The sequence below is a fragment of the Rhinolophus sinicus genome, chromosome 3 (assembly GCF_057876585.1).
Source record: "Rhinolophus sinicus isolate RSI-liver-muscle chromosome 3, RSI-T2T, whole genome shotgun sequence".
In the NCBI taxonomy this organism is placed as follows: domain Eukaryota; kingdom Metazoa; phylum Chordata; class Mammalia; order Chiroptera; family Rhinolophidae; genus Rhinolophus; species Rhinolophus sinicus.
Window position 1 is genome coordinate 116,852,084 of NC_142503.1, and position 16,024 is coordinate 116,868,107.

Below are 16,024 nucleotides of genomic sequence, written 5' to 3' on the forward strand. Positions count from 1 at the left end.
GTTTAGGTGCTTGAGCCAGTTCAAAGAAGGGAGCATTCAGGGGATAGTCGGAGGTACAGGTTCAGGTGCTAGCCCATGCTTTTCTGTGCATTATCAGGGTGGTATTACCAGTTTCGTTGGAATCTTACAGAAATGGCCATGCCTGCTGAAATGGTATGAATCTGTAAGAGCCAGAAAATATTTACAATACGATAAAGTCACAATATCCATCTTCTTTGGGCTTCCTTAATTTGCATAAGGTCCAGCCTTATAAAATTAGTCTTTCGTCTAATTTAAATAAATCTAATAGCAATTCTTGCTTGGTTATTTTGAGAAATAAGAAGTTACCTCAAATGAAAATAACTATTCTCACAGAAACTCATAGACACAGACAATGGTTTGGTGGTTGCCAGAGGGTAAGGGGGGTGGGGGGGTGGGGGGTGGGAGATGAGGGTAAGGGGGATCAAGTATATGGTAATGGAAGGAGAACTGACTCTGGGTGATGAACACACAATGGGATTTATAGATGATGTAATACAGAATTGTACACCTGAAATCTATGTAATTTTACTAACAATTGTCACCCCAATAAATTTAATAAAATTAAAAAAATAAATAAATAACTATTCTCTGAGAAATAGAAATTATTAAAATTTTACTACTAGAAATGCACATTAGCAGAAAGGAATCTAAAACAATTTTGCAAATAGGCAAATTTATGTATATATTAATGTGAACAGGTGCTCCAAGTTCTACTGTTAGTTTTAATAAATTGCTAAATTATTGGTTCTTTTGGTAAACTTTTTAAGAGCTGTACCAACTAATGCTTTTTGGTGTTTATTATTTTGCTTTTTTCTGATTTCAAGTCAATGGGAGAGACTTTGTGTTCTTTCTTTGGTAAACTGATTCTGAGTGTCTTTTTCCTATATGCTCATGAGACACCTGCTGCAGTGCTTGGTAAGAATTTTATTTTATAAATGAGTTTCCAGAGTAAATCTGATTTATGGCATTTGGGTTTCAACCTCTTCCAGCTAATATAATAAATCACAAATTAAAATTATAGATGCAAGAACAAAGACACACACATAGAATGCTAGATCTCTAAAGTATTATAAAGCATTTAACCTTTCTCTTTACAGATAAGGAACTGATGCCCCCAGGGGCAAAAAATCATTCTCTGAAGGCACCAGGACAAAAACTCTGGTCACCTGATTCTTAATTCCAGGTTCAAGGTGAAGGTGAATTTTCAAACAAGATGAAGTGAATTGAGACCTTACTATTTGCAAGGAGGAAACCTACCCATGTACTCTTAGAGCGTAACAGGGCTTATTCATGAAGCTAAAACAATGGCTTAAAGGCTTTGCTATTGTGCCCAGAGATTCTGTAGCCTCTGCTTTCCTGTGCCTTTCTCCCATCTAGGCAGTGAGACTGATTGACTCAGTGATTTGGTTACCAGGGACTCAGCAACATTCCTGCTGGGAAACCTTTGGCACAGACATCAATACTGGGCCCTATTAGTTTTAACCAAATAAGACACTTGGTTTGGGTCACTACATAGGACTTTATAAACTCCAGCAGGCCTATGCAGGAAGAACTTCCTAAAGCTTCTGTGGAAGCAAAGCACACCTGCAAGAAGAGGTACGGGCCATTTGAGCTTCCTAGACCTGATCAGAATGAGAAGTCAAAGACATTTGTGTCTCTCAATATGATGGAGAAGATGAACTAAATCACAGATAGGCTCAAATTAAATTTGTTTGCAAATGAAAGAGAGGTAAGTGCTCTGCCTTTAACAAACTAAGCACAAATACTGTTACCATGTTTCCCCCAAAAATAAGACCTAGCTTACCATCAGCTCTAATGCATCTTTTGGAGCAAAAATTAATATAAGACCCGGTCTTATTTTAATATAATATAAGACTGGGAATATAATATAATATAATATAATACCGGGTCTTATATTAATTTTTGCTCCAAAAGACTCATTAGAGGTGATGTTCTGGCTAGGTCTTATTTTCGGGGAAACATGGCAGGTGATTTTTGGGCACTCTGTCAATCTCAGTTTGCTTATCTGCAAGGAAAGGTGATGATAATACTGCCCTTGCCCAGTAGTCGTACATATCAGGAATAATGTATGTTAAATGACCATCACTGTGTAGGGGCAGCTGGCCAGGTAACTGTTATGATTATTGTTCCTACACTTCTTGGCTCAGTGAGAGAACAGGAAGGGGGCTTTACCATTGATTTGCAAGAAGCTGTATAAATTCTTCCTCACTGTGCAGTGGTTAGGATCATGGGCTAGGTGGGATTAAGACTACTTACTGTCTAGCTGTGAGATCTTAGAAAGTTACTTACCCTTGTGTGCCTCAGTGATCTCAGCTATGAAATGAGGATAATAATACCTTTTATCACAAAGAGCTCTGTGAGTCTTCAGTGAGATAAACTAAGTACTGCTTACTCGTAGAACAATGCCGAGGATACAATAACCACTTACCACATGTTCTCCATTAAACTATCCATCGTTACCTTTATTTCATGGATATTGAAACCGAGGTTCATGATTTGCCATGTTGATAAGTGGGCCGGGGGTGGGATGCTGCGAGACCTTCTCTCCCTTCTTTTCTTCCTCCCTTCTTTCCTCATATATTTATTCATTGGACTGGATTGAGATGCAGTGATTCCTGTCTAGTTGATGGGATTTGGGACAGGAGATTCCTTCTCATGTTCTTCCCCTGTAGCCCCCGCTCCAGGCTTGTACCAGGACACCCCCCATAAGCACTCACTCACATATCTTGCTTCCACTGCAATAAAATCATATTGTACTTTTGTCTTTTGCCGCTAGCCTAAAACGATGAGCTGTCATGTCCAAAGTCCAAAGTTTTTTATTTGAATCTTCATACTTGAGAAATCAGTAGGGTCAAGGAAATAAGAATCAGTGTTTACATAAGTGTTTATTGGACTTTTCTTTATCATCTTTCAGGTCTTGTAGAAATTTGCCTGATGCACCCCCTCGATGTGGTGAAAACCAGGTAAGGTTCTGCTTGAACAAGTTTTATTGACTTTGGCTGATATCCAAATTAAGATCTGTCAGAACACTAAATGCTAGAACTTGTCCTAGGCCGGTAGCTTCTCCCAATAATGGCATTTATATTTACTTCTTAAAGAAAATGCTATTTGACAGATAAAATGTGAACAGTGAAAAGCATTTCTGGATAGAGGTCATCTGAAGGTGTATAATATTTTACCGCCTTCATCTGACAACTTTAAGGTATGATTTGTGACTAAACGGGTAAGTGAGGTAAATTTATCAAAATGATGTAAAAACTATACTTTATCCAGTGAATTATTACAGCAGACTTTCATTTGGCACTGCATATAACAGATTGCTATTTAATAGTCAGCATTTCAGTGTGAGACTCCAAAATTTCAAGTACTTATTAAATAGTGCTTAAAGAATTTATTCCTCTAACTGCCAATGCAAAATGCCTTGTTTCCAGGAAAATGCATTTGCTCTTATAGGTAGATACAAATCAGGGCAATGTATTAAATCTATTTGCCAAGAGAAAAAAAAATCTTATGGGTTTTAATATAATGTACAGCATTTTAAAAAATTAAACCTGTGGCTGAATAGTTGAACCCTCTGTTTTTTCAAATTAGAAGCTCTTAGAACGTAGTGAAAGTTTTCATTTATTTGCATTGTGCAAAACCCAAGGACACTATACCTGGGTTGTAGCTTAATAGCGAACAGTGCCATGCAACAACGGTGGTCAAAAAAAACCCTTACTGCCACAGTTAGGAAACACAATAGTCCCCCTTATCCATGGTTCCTCTTTCTGAGGTTTCCATTACCCACCGTCAACCGCGATCCAAAAATATTAAATAGAAAATTCCAGAAATAAATAATTCATAAATGTTAAATTGTGCACTGTTCTCAGTAACATGATGAAATCTCGAGCTCTACCACTCTCTTTTGCCCAGGACATGAATCATCCCTTTCCAGCGTCTCCACATTGTATATGCAGTACAGTCAGATATTTTGAGACAGGGAGAAAGCCCATTCACATAACTTTTATTATAGTTTATTGTTGTAATTGTTCTATTTTATTAATAGTAATTGTTGTTAATCTCTTACTGTGCCTAATTTGTAAATTAAACTTTATCATGGATATGTATGTGTAGGAGAAAACACATAGTATGTATAGGGTTTGGTCTATCCATGGTTTCAGGCATGCACTAGGAGTCCTGGATCACATCACATGCAGATAAGGAGGGACTGCTGTGCTTGATGAGCCAGGCTGGTCATTGAGTGGACATGTTGCATTGCTTAATTTACCTAAAGAGGCAGCAGAATCTTAGCCTGGTTGCTGAAAGCAACTGTGACGTGCAAATCATACCACATTTCTAAAAAAGGTAGAGACGATGAGAATTTGGCCTCTGTCTTAGCTCAAGCTTCTATGTCAAAATACCACAGATTGGGTGGCTTAAAGGCAACGGAAATTTATTTCTCACTATTCTGGAGGCTGGGAAATCCAAGATCAAAGTGCCAGTCAATTTGGTTCTTGGTGAGGGCCTTTTCCTGTCTGGAAGACAGTCCCCTTCTTGCTATATCCTCACATGGCAGAGAGAGGAAGCTCTGAAATCTCTTCCTTTTCTCATAAGGGCACTACTCCCATTACGGGGGCTCCACTCTCATGACCTTATCTAAATCAAATTACCTCCCCAAAGTCCCATCTCCAAATACCATCGCGTCAGGTGTTAGGGCCTCAATGTATGAGTTGTGGGGGTTATAAACATTCAGTTCATAACAACCTCAGCCACCAAACCCAAACAAAAAAAGAAGAAAACCACAAATTGTATTCAAATATAAGACGTGTGCACTCCCAGGATCATCTTTTTATAGGTTCAGAAACAGAAAGCAAAACTCACTGGCGTTTGTTCCACGTTAACCTTCTTTGAAAACCCAGAATATTTTGGCTAGTCTCATTGAGGAATAGAAGAGTCTTTTTCACTTAGTAACTGCCTAAATTAGTAAAGCGTTCCTATAAGCATGGAGGAGAAATAAGAATGATTTAAACAAGACATGATATTTAAATTATGGTTATTCATTCACTCAGTCCTTCTTTCATCCATTTAGCAAACATGTATAGAGTATTTAGTGTGTGGGGGTTCCAGGCTACTTTTGCCCCCAAAGAGCTCACAGTCTGGTGAGCTAATAAGAATCTCCTCACAATGAATTTCAACAGCTGTAGCACAGTTGAACTGCATGGGGAATAGAGGCATCAACCTCCTGCACAGTCGAAAATCTACATATAACGACTGTATCATTTCTTTGTACTGGAGTTGAACAGAATAATTCTTGAAATGGATATGCCACGTTACTGGGGATTTATATCTCCTTTGTTACATAGATATTTTCATGAAAATGGCATTCACTGATTAGAATATATCACATGCCTTTGCCTAACTTCAAGGGGGACGGAAAATACAATCTCTCCAGGTGCCCTGTAGGATCAGAGAACTGAATACTGGATGGTATTTGGCCTGCATTATAATAAAAAGTATATTGAATAAATACCCACAATCACAGAGTAAACTGAAAGCCCAAAATATGTGCAACACAAATAGAATATGCAAGATTGGTGGCATTTATCACTGGGCACTAACATACAAGTGATAGGAAGTAGACAGGACAGACTAAACAATGCCTAAATCTCTTTACGATTATATTGTACTAGAGATAACTACGTTTCTAAATAAGATAAACTGTCAATTGCAAGAGGTAAGACATGAAACCATGTAGCATTAGTGATGTGAGCAGGTCACTTTCCTTAATGACATCCAAGGACGCTGGACTCAGTTATTGCAGGTGTTGTCCAAGTGGGGCATGGAATACACCAGGCCAATCCTCACTTGCTTCACAGTTTTGTGTTGTTTGTTTGTTTTGTGTGTGCGTGTGTGTGTGGGAGGGTGGCACTATTTTTGCTTCTCCTTGGATATTATTACTTGAAGGGTGGCGATAATCAGTATAGAAATGGCTCATTGTCCACAATATCTTATGTGCTGGAGTGTGACAAAAAAAATGTGTTGACTTCTTGAAATCCAGTCATTTCTTTTGTGTTTCTGTTTGTGTCTAATCTTTTTCTTTGTTGAATGAAAAATAACCGATTCTAAAAATGGATTTCCAAATTTTTCCTTCACAGGGATTTTTTTTCCCATTATTTTTTTTTTGCTCTGTAAATGATCAATTCTGTTACTCCAGGCTGTAGGGACAAAGGGAAGTGGTGGAGTTAGCAGAGGCCAGGGGCCAGGGTTACCTGGTGGAAGCTAGAACCACAGTAAGTCTGTCTGGTGGTAGCTAGAGGCTCAGAGCAGCCCCATCCGCTGCCAGAGGCATTGCCTGAAGCAGACAGAGAAGGGGAGAGACCCTCTGGTTTCGCCTTTCTCCACACTCTTCAGTTTCCCTCCACTGCCTCTGTTTGCTAAACCCATGAAGCCTGGGAAGCCCAGTCTAGCAGACACCAGTCCTTCTGCATAACAGAACAGAACAGAACAAGGGAAGAGTGAGAAATGGGTCTGGAGACAAACGGAACCAGGTCTGACACACTGTGATTTTAGTGGGGGTTGGAGAAAGAGCTAACATAAGCATGCATTTCCTTTTTTTAATTGAGATATAATTGACACATAGTGTTTATGAGTTTTAGATGTACAACATAATGATTCCATATTTGTATATATTGCAAAATTATCAACATGATAAGTCTAGTTACCATCCATCATCACACATAATTACATGTATTTTTTTCTTGTGATGAGAATTTTTGAGATCTACTCTCTTAACATCTTTCAAATATGCAATACAGTATTATTAACTATAGTCACACATGCTATACATTATATCCCCATGACTTATTTATTTTATAACTGAAAGTTTGTTCCTTTTGACCACTTTCACCAGTTTCGCCTAGCCCCAACCTCCAGCCTCTAATTAGTTCAGTTCTCTGTATCTATGAGCTTGGATTTTGTCTTTTTTTTTTCTATTTTAGATCCCACTTATAAGTGAGGTCATATGGGATTTGTCTTTCTCTGACTTGTCTCACTTAGCATAATGCCCTCAGGGTCCATCCATGTTGTCACAAATGGCAGGAGTTCCTTCTTTTTTATGGCTGAATACACACACACACACACACACACACACACACACACACACACACAGAGGGTGCCAAAAGAATATATGTACATTTTAAGAAAGGAAAAAACTGTATTAAAATTACACTGATGTTGTTGTCGGTATATATAGAGAGTATTACAATTTTAATACAATTTTTTCCTTTCTTAAATTGAGTATATATTTTTTGACACCGTGTGTGTGTGTGTGTGTGTGTGTGTGTGTGTGTGTGTATAGTCTTATATATATATAAAACATTTTCTTTATCCTTCACCCATTGATGGACGCTTAGGCTCTTAGGTTGCAGGCATGCACTTTCATTTAACATATTTAACAGGAACTCACTTTGCATTTTCAAAGATGATTAGAAGTTATAATCAATAAATCTTTTCTGGAGAGATTTTGGGCAGTGTGGACCTTGGCTTTATATAGGAAATAGCTTATTCTGCTCCATGTGGGTATAGACTTAATGTCAGCATAGGCTGACCCCATGCAAGTTGCCTTATGCTCAGTGTCTACCTGAGTTTAGCTGAGGAGATTTGGACATGATGCTATACCTGTGGCAGTTAGGTAGAATCAAGGTCTCCTTTGCATTTCTCTCCAGAGACATGCATATACACTGCTATATAGTTCTGTTTATATACAACAACTTTGTGTACCATTGTGGGTGGACCCTCTGATTAAGGAACTATAGCTAGTTTTTGCAAAAGTTATTGCGGTTTAAAGGTTAAAAATAATTGCAAAAACTGCGATTACTTTTGCACCAGCCTAATACAAATGACAAAAGACTCTGTTTTCAAAACACTTGCATAACTAGGAAGACCAAAGGTAGTTTCTGGCTTTGCGTTCTCCAGGGATTCAAATGTAATAATCAATATCTTGTATCTCTCTCATATTGTCTCTCATTCTCTCTCTCTCTCTCTGTCTCTTCCTCTCTCCCTCTCTCCTTTCAGCTTTCCTTTTCCTGTAGTCTTCATTTTGGGGTAGCTGCTCTCACTTGACCCTAGCAGCTTCAAAGTTACATGGTCTTGAGCGTTTGTACTCTCTCTGAGACAGGATAACCTAGTAGTTAAGAACTCCAGAAGGAATCTATCCAACTAGAAACTCTAGAGTTAGGCTGCCTGGGTTGAAATTCTGCTTCTTATTATCTGTGTAACCTCGAGTAAGTTACTTAACTTCCCTGTGCCTCAGTGTCCTCATCTTTAAATGAGAACAATAATGGTATCTACATTATTGTGAGGAATAAATAAGTGTATATGTATATATATATATATATATATATATATATATATATATATATATATATTCATATATAGTGTATTTGTAAATGAGTAGGTATATAGACATACGAGGTCTGATAATTAAGTTCATGAACTTTATTGCAACAGTGTTGCTCACCTTTTTTTTATACCAGAGGGATTATTTGTTATGAATTTGTATAAACTGGACAAGCAGTTAACCAAGTTTAATATTTGCAAGTGCTGAAAATGCTGCGTGAAAAAGTTAGACGACCGAACTTTTCGCCAACAATTCATGGCTCTTGCATCACAACAATGCACCAGCTCACACAGCACTATCTATGAGGGAGTTTTTAACCAGTAAACAAATCACTGTATTGGAACACCCTCCCTATCACCTGATCTAACCCCCAATGACTTCTTTCTTTACCCGAAGATAAAGGAAATATTGAAAAGAAGACATTTTGATGACATTCAGGACATCAAGGGTAATACAACCGACAGCTCTGATAGCCATTCCAGAAAAAGAGTTCCCAAATTGCTTTGCAGGTTGGAGTAGGTACTGGTGTCGGTGCATAGTTTCCCAAGGGGAATACTTCGAAGGTGATCGTAGTGATATTCAGCAATGAGGTATGTAGCACTTTTTCTAGGATGAGTTCGCGAACTTAATTGTCGAGATCATGTATACAGGGGACTGTGGTGTTTAATATTATGTCAGCAAAGGAAAGGGGGATACAGAGACAAATGGAGTTTATAAGGTCGTCAGGGAAACACAAGGGAGAATACAAAGTGAGGGAGAGGGGAAATGTTTAATATGGAGTCAGGCGGTTTCAAGTTTCCAAGCCGGAAGACTTATGTTATGTGAGCACTGCATTTAAATCCTTCCTGAGGAGAGTGTTTGCAAGTAGAGAGTCCTTCTGGGTCTGAGGGCAGGAGAGTCCTCAGGTTTAGTCTATGTGTTCCTCTTAACATCATTCCACACTTCATTTTAGGGCTGTGTGCTGACACACGTAGGTACCTCCAGGGCTGGCACAGTACCTTGCTTCCTAGAGGTGCCCACTGTATGCTGTTGAATATACGAGTATTTGGTAACAATCACAAATAATAGCCCGATGAGTTCTATGGACAAACTAAAATACCTAGAAAGTAAGTAATATGCAACTGTGTGTTCTTCATTTTTAAAAATGTAAGATTTCGTGAAAGAGATGGGAAGTAAGAATCTGTCGAAATAGAAAGGAAGATGTTAATTGATAGGATGGTGGGCAAAACCATCTCAAGCTTGTGGTGGAATTTCAGAGAGTGGATTGGGGAAGAGTGAGGTGAGAGGGTTTCCACTAGGTGCACCAAGATGACAGGTGGGTGGGCTGAACTGACAGGGATGACACATGCCAAGGCAGCATGTGTGACAAGCTCTGAGATGGAAAGCAAAATTCTGGACTTCGTCTAGGCCTCCACTGGCTAATCAAAATAAAATGTGTGACACATATGGAATTTTCAGGTTTCTAAGAGCCACATTTTACAAAGTGAAACGCCAACAGGTGAAATTAACTTCAACAGTATCTTATTAACCTCATATACCCCAAATACTGTCAGAGCCACATGTCAACCAGTATAAAAATTATTAATGAGATGTTTTACTTTTTTTTTAATGCCCAATCCTTGAAATCTGGTGCACATTTTGGACGTAGAGCACATCTCAGTACTGACTTGTCAGTTACATTTCAAATACTCAATAGCCACACGTGGCTAGTGGTGACCAGATTAAACAGCACAGGCCTGGAGTGCAATGGGAAAGGAATTCTTCAAGGGGAAGGGAGGTAGCCCAGTGGTTCCTTAGTAAGAAGAATGCTCCTGCCTAGAATGAGTTGACAGTTGTAAATAAGCATGGTCCTAGGTGGGAGGGAATTTTACTCCACATGCATTTGAAGGTTTGTACCTGTGTGGAGAATGTGGCATTCAAACCCCCCAAAGATTTATCAAAGTCACAGTCCAAGGGGGTTTTAGCTTACGTCCCTTTCACACTTTTATTCCCAGGAAGGGAAATGGCTGCTTGTGCTTCAGGAAGAGAGAATTACTGAGGTATTCATTCTGTTTTGCCCCCCGCCCCCACTCATTTTTCATCATTTTTGTTTTGTTTCATTTTCGAAAGGGGCATAAATCAGGTACAAATTAAATTAATTACTGATCCTGTAAGGACTGATCTTTGAAAAGCACGTCCTGTTGAAGAGCTGCAAGGCACGTATTCTGGTGGGTGCTGGGGAAGGTGAGAAGGCATTCCCACATCTCCTTATAGACCTATAGGCTGTTGGGGAATGGACAGGCCAGTACATACCTTGGCTTTCATCCTTCCTCCTATCAGGACTTAACTTGCACTGAAAAGTCTTATCATACTTCTCTCCAAACATATTAATCACTGTGTGAATTTTACTCACATGGGTTAAAAATTTGGCATCCATATGTTGTTATATATGTGCTCATGGGGCTTTTATTCAAGCTGTTGAGATTGATTTACACTATCTATCGGTGGCCCCCCAAACCCCAGGCCTTCTGAATTCGAAACTCTGGAGGTGGGGCCTACCAATATTTACCTCCTGGGTGAATCTTAAGCAGCGAGCCCAGACTGGTCACTGGGTCAGCCTTTGGAAACCATTGCTGAACACCCTATAGGCAATTCTGTAAAAAGTCTCCATGTAAAGAATTTCTGGGGGTGGGGGAGAACATCTCATTAACCTGTGGTTCTCACTGGTTTCATTTATGTAAACTGCTTTGTTAGCAATGAATGGAAATGGAAGGGCAGCAGTTGTCATGCAGAGCTCATTGTGTGGTTTGTGAAAGCGATACAGGAATATATTATCTACAGCCAGAAAAAACACATTTTGTCCTACAGAGTGAGGTTACAGGCACAAAAATCATGCCAGAAGATGGGAGAAGAGTGAGTATTGGTTGTTATGGAGGAAAAGTAAATGGCTCGGATGGGTAAAAATGATTTAGAGGTATAAGCCCACCACAAACTTTAATAAAAAGAGAAATCTGAGGATGGGCTATAGTAAAAGGCTGCTTTGTGGGGAGCCCAGCAGAGAGCAAAGAGCCAAGGGCCGGGGACCATCCACAGCCTTTCTTTACAGGGGGGAAGGGGAGAACAGCCATGAACTTGAAAATGAACACTTAGTTTAGAGGTTGGAGAGGGGGCGTTGAGAAGCCATTGGGGCCAACAGAACAGCAGGATGGAAACAAAGGAATGAAGAATGTTTTTCCCCAATAGATCCTTTTCATAGAAAAAAGGAAAGGAATCTTTTGAAAATGGGGAGAGAATAGTGGGAAAAGTTTAGGATGGAGTACTGAGTCTACAGGATTAAAAAAAAATTAATGGGGCAGCTGAGAGGGTTATTTCCATACGTTAATGATTTGTTCATGGTATAAAACAGTAATATCACATTCAGGGTTAGACCATGGTTATGCCTGATTTCTCACCATGTTCAGGGCTATACGACTATCGTGGCTTGTTCCTAACCATGGAGAGAATGTGTCTGAAGTATAGCAAGCAGGGAACAGAACTATGTTTTTATAAACTATATTTTTATTGGGACTTTGTCATGTTGCTAAATCAATCAATGACAATATACATAATGGTATGAAATGGTTACAGTATCCCCAAATACATGTGAGTGTAACTTCAACTTTGCTTTTGAACTTGCATGACTATATTAGGGTTTCTCTGGGTTTTGTTCTATTTAATTGAGATGTCATTTTGTACTTACTGAGCCAAAGCAAGGAAGTACTGGGTAGTGGGCAACTCTGCATTGATTGAATATGTCATTCTTTTCCATGCAGTCATCATTAAAGATTTTATTTATCAACAATCAAATAAAAATGGTGCACAACATGGATAATATATTTGGAAGGGATAGAAGTGACAATTAACTCTGTTCTGCTTGGCACATCTTAGGGCCACAGTGAGTATGCTAAGGGAATAAATATGTGCTTTAAAATGACATTTGCTCCCACCTAAGTGCTTTATTACAAATTAAATTCATCATCGCCAGTGAGTTCATGGCACACTTTAAAAGGTCCCACATTTGTATAGTGATTTAATTTAAAAGACTAATATAACCTAAGCATGACCCTAAAATTAGAGAAAATGATCCTGTTTTGTGCACTGTTAAGAATGCTGCATGTCTACATTCTAGGTAGGTATAACTTTCTGGAGAAAGGCAGAGGGTTTGGGGGGTGATGGCCATGACCCCATGAAGAGAGTTCATTAATATTGCTTCTGGGACTTTTACTTTGACAATATTCTGCCTCTCTTTGGGATAACAAGGGTTGTATCAGAACTGTGGAAAACTCAGAAGGGTCCACAGTAGAAAGCCTTGTCATTCCCTCACATTTGGTGGTCCTTCCCACTGAACATAAGGTCAGGCCCTCAGCTGGGTTGGTTGCAATTGTTTCCTTATCCATAGGGAGTGCTCCATGCATGCCAGCCTTTGTTGCTAAGGAACAGTTTTAATCATCTCTCCAGTAGCCCAATAGTGATGAGGAGGAGAAGAATGAGAGGACACCTAAGGGCCTATTGCCCTGAGGCATGGGGGGAAAGTCAGTCCCAAAGGCCTTATGTAGAATAATCTTGGTATCCATAGGCTAACATTATTTTTCAGATTTATTAATAAGGAGAAAATCTTTCTTTAAAAAAAAAAAAAATCCAGTCAGTTCCTCCCACATAAAATAACAAAGTTCTATTATGTTAAATCAACTGTAACTCACTTTATAATCTTGAATTGTTGTTTCTAAATTTCTTTTTCTTTCTTTTTTTTTTGGTAAATGGGATTCTTTTTAAAATCATTCCCTAGAGGAGCGTGCTATTTTTGTGACTCACATTGTTGAACCTTTGTAAAGTGTTTAATCTATCATTAAATTGTGTTTTTTGTCTAAATTTTTTAAGATGTAGTGCTTGTTTAAAGTATAGTAGCTGTTATTTCACAACTAATTAAATCAGGTTAGAAGATTGTCCCTTAGCTAAGAATATAAGGTATGTTCTGTTTTGATACCGCTCTCTTCCTTCTGCTTAACTGCAAAGACTTCTTTCTTCTGTGACGACCCCAGCCTGGTGTATGAGAAGGAAAAGTGCCTATTCATTCTTTTTTTATTTTTCAAAAGGGTTCATATGTAGTCTTATATTAACCTATGCATTCTTCATGCCTGTCAATCACCTCCTCCGGACATCTTTTTTTATTTTTTAAGTTGAAAGGTAAATAATCCTTAGAAGGCTTTCTTATCTTTGTCACGGGAAAGTAAATTCTAAAATGAGCATCAGCATAAAGGCTATCTCCTCTGTTCCTCCTCCCACCACCACCCCCAGGCCCATCTAGAGTGCTATCCCAATTGCTTTTAAATTTTCAGCAACTTCATTGGTCTACTTATTTAGCCAATGCCAATTACAGGTTTCACTATAATGAGATATTTTGCCTTAGCCATGGCTTAGTCCAATTTGGGGTTATTAGAATTTAATATGACTATAAAATATATGAATAAAATAAACTGATTTGGGATTATTTTGAATTAAAACCAAATGGGATTTTTTCTGTGTGTTTTTTTTTTTTTTTTTTTTTTAATGCAATCATAAACTTTTCTCAGATAATCTTCTATTTTAAGTACAGGTTTGGGGGGGAGTGGATTTGGAACTAATACATGTCTATTTTCAGTGGCTGTTCAAAGGCTATTTGAGATAAGCTCTCGCTCTAAATTCAAGAAGTAAGGTGAAAGTTAAACATGCTTGTTGTTTATTTGACCATAGTAATTATTTTATTTTAAATGATTTCCAGTTAAACTCTAAGCACTCTGGCACCAGTGAAAATAAAATTGTCTTATCCAGGGGTGTTTGCTCCTCAGCTGCGTCTACTAAAAAAAAAAAAAAAAAAAAATCAGGTGTTCAACTCAAAAGGAGTGGAATATTCCTTAAAAGTCATGTGCCAGGGAGGAAGCACTTTAGGATACTTAGTGGGCTCTTCCTGTAGCGTGAGAAAACTTGTCAGTGTTGAGAAAGAAGCTGCTTGAGAAGAGAAAGCTCTAACTGTGAGCTGAACCTTAGAACCTGAGGCCATGCCCCTGGGAAAGCTGCTTTGGAGTTGAGCATATAGTGGGAATCAAGCCTAATGAAATCTAAATTGTTGGGATTGTAGCACAGCTTAAAACTATGGTTATCATGGATATTCTAGAAGATTGTTTTTCCTCTTTGTGAAGCAAGAATGAAAATCATAAATTTCTTTAGACAAACATAAATTCAGGGTTGATAATGTAATATAAGTGTGAACCTTGACCAAACATTGATAAAACTGGTTAACATTCCTGGAAAATCGATTAATTCTCAAAATATTCTTGTGGAGATGGCTAAAATAGCCTGTATTGTTTTTGCTTTGCAGTCAGGGTGCAGCTGAGATTTAGTTTTGACATAATGAAGAACTTTGCAAGATGATAAATAGAGCTGTATATTCTCTAGATGCAACTCTCCGTACTCTGGGCCAAGTTCCTACAGAAGAAAATTTTCCCATTTGGGGGTTATTGAATAATATTTTCTCCAGTGAAACTTTTGTGAGTACCTAATAGGTCACATACTTTCCTTTTATAGCAGAAACAATCCAAAATTAAACTGAATATCCTCAATTTTTGGTAATCATAATCTATCTGGGATATTCATTTCTCTTTTTTATGAAAAAACAATACATCACAGTAAACGTCTCACTATCAGATATAAATCAGTCCTGCTAAACACTCAAAGAAAATATAGGCTTTAGAATTTGAGTTATCTCTGTACTTGTGTCTTTTTAAATTCTGAAAAGTAACAAGTACATAAAAGTATTGATTGATTTTTTTTTTTTTCAGATGTTTTAAAGTGGGAGCTGGTTAGAATTCTGACCCATTTTTATTCCAAAAGGACAGGTTAGCAGACATAATCCCTTTGTGGACAGGCTTTCAGTGTCAAGGGAGAATGTGATTAATATACATCAACTCAGAGGCAACAGGTCATGCAGGAAGATGAAGAGAGGAGACCAGCATTCTAGTTCAGCGTTGTCAGCCCCAGCTCTGTGAGTCAAGAGACTTGATTCCTCACCTGGAAATTAAGGGTGTACCTCCAAATGATCTCGGAGGCTTCTTCCAATTTGGTATTCTATGTTCCCAAAGCCATATTTTCATTGCTTAAAAATAATGTAATCTTAATACATATCCAGCAGTGGGATTTCTCTATTCCTTGAACATGCCAAGCTCTCTCCTGTCTCAGGACCTGTGTGCTTGGTATCCATTTGTCCTGGAATAACTGGCTCCTTCTCAGCCCTCATACGTCAGCTCAGTTGCCATCTCCCGTGAGTTTTCCCTAGCTGACTCGTCTAAAGTGGCCTCCTGTGTTTCTCTCTTTTTCATTACCCTATTTATCTTTGCTCTAGTCTTCTGATCTTATCAAGTTGATTTATTTGTGTACTCATTAACTGCCCACCTCCATTGGAATGAAGCAAAGGACCTTTCTTTTGTTCACTGATGTATGTATGCAGTGTCTGGAAGAGTATCGGCACACTGAGAAATTGTTATTTTGACCTGGGATCGTAGAGCCTCTCTCAGCTCTGTCTCTTCTCCTCTACCAAGGTTCAAGCCTCTTTCT

The 16,024-nt window shown here is 38.5% G+C and overlaps 1 protein-coding gene across 2 annotated transcripts in view; it reads left to right on the forward strand.

Moving 5' to 3' along the window:
* SLC25A21 (solute carrier family 25 member 21) overlaps positions 1 to 16,024 on the forward strand; it is a 449,521-nt gene that overhangs the window by 266,633 nt on the left and 166,864 nt on the right. For both annotated transcript variants that reach the window (XM_074328168.2, XM_019749157.3), the window contains one exon: positions 2,957 to 3,005. In XM_074328168.2, coding sequence (XP_074184269.1) covers positions 2,957 to 3,005 — 49 coding nt within the window. The remainder of the gene's footprint in view (positions 1 to 2,956; positions 3,006 to 16,024) is intronic.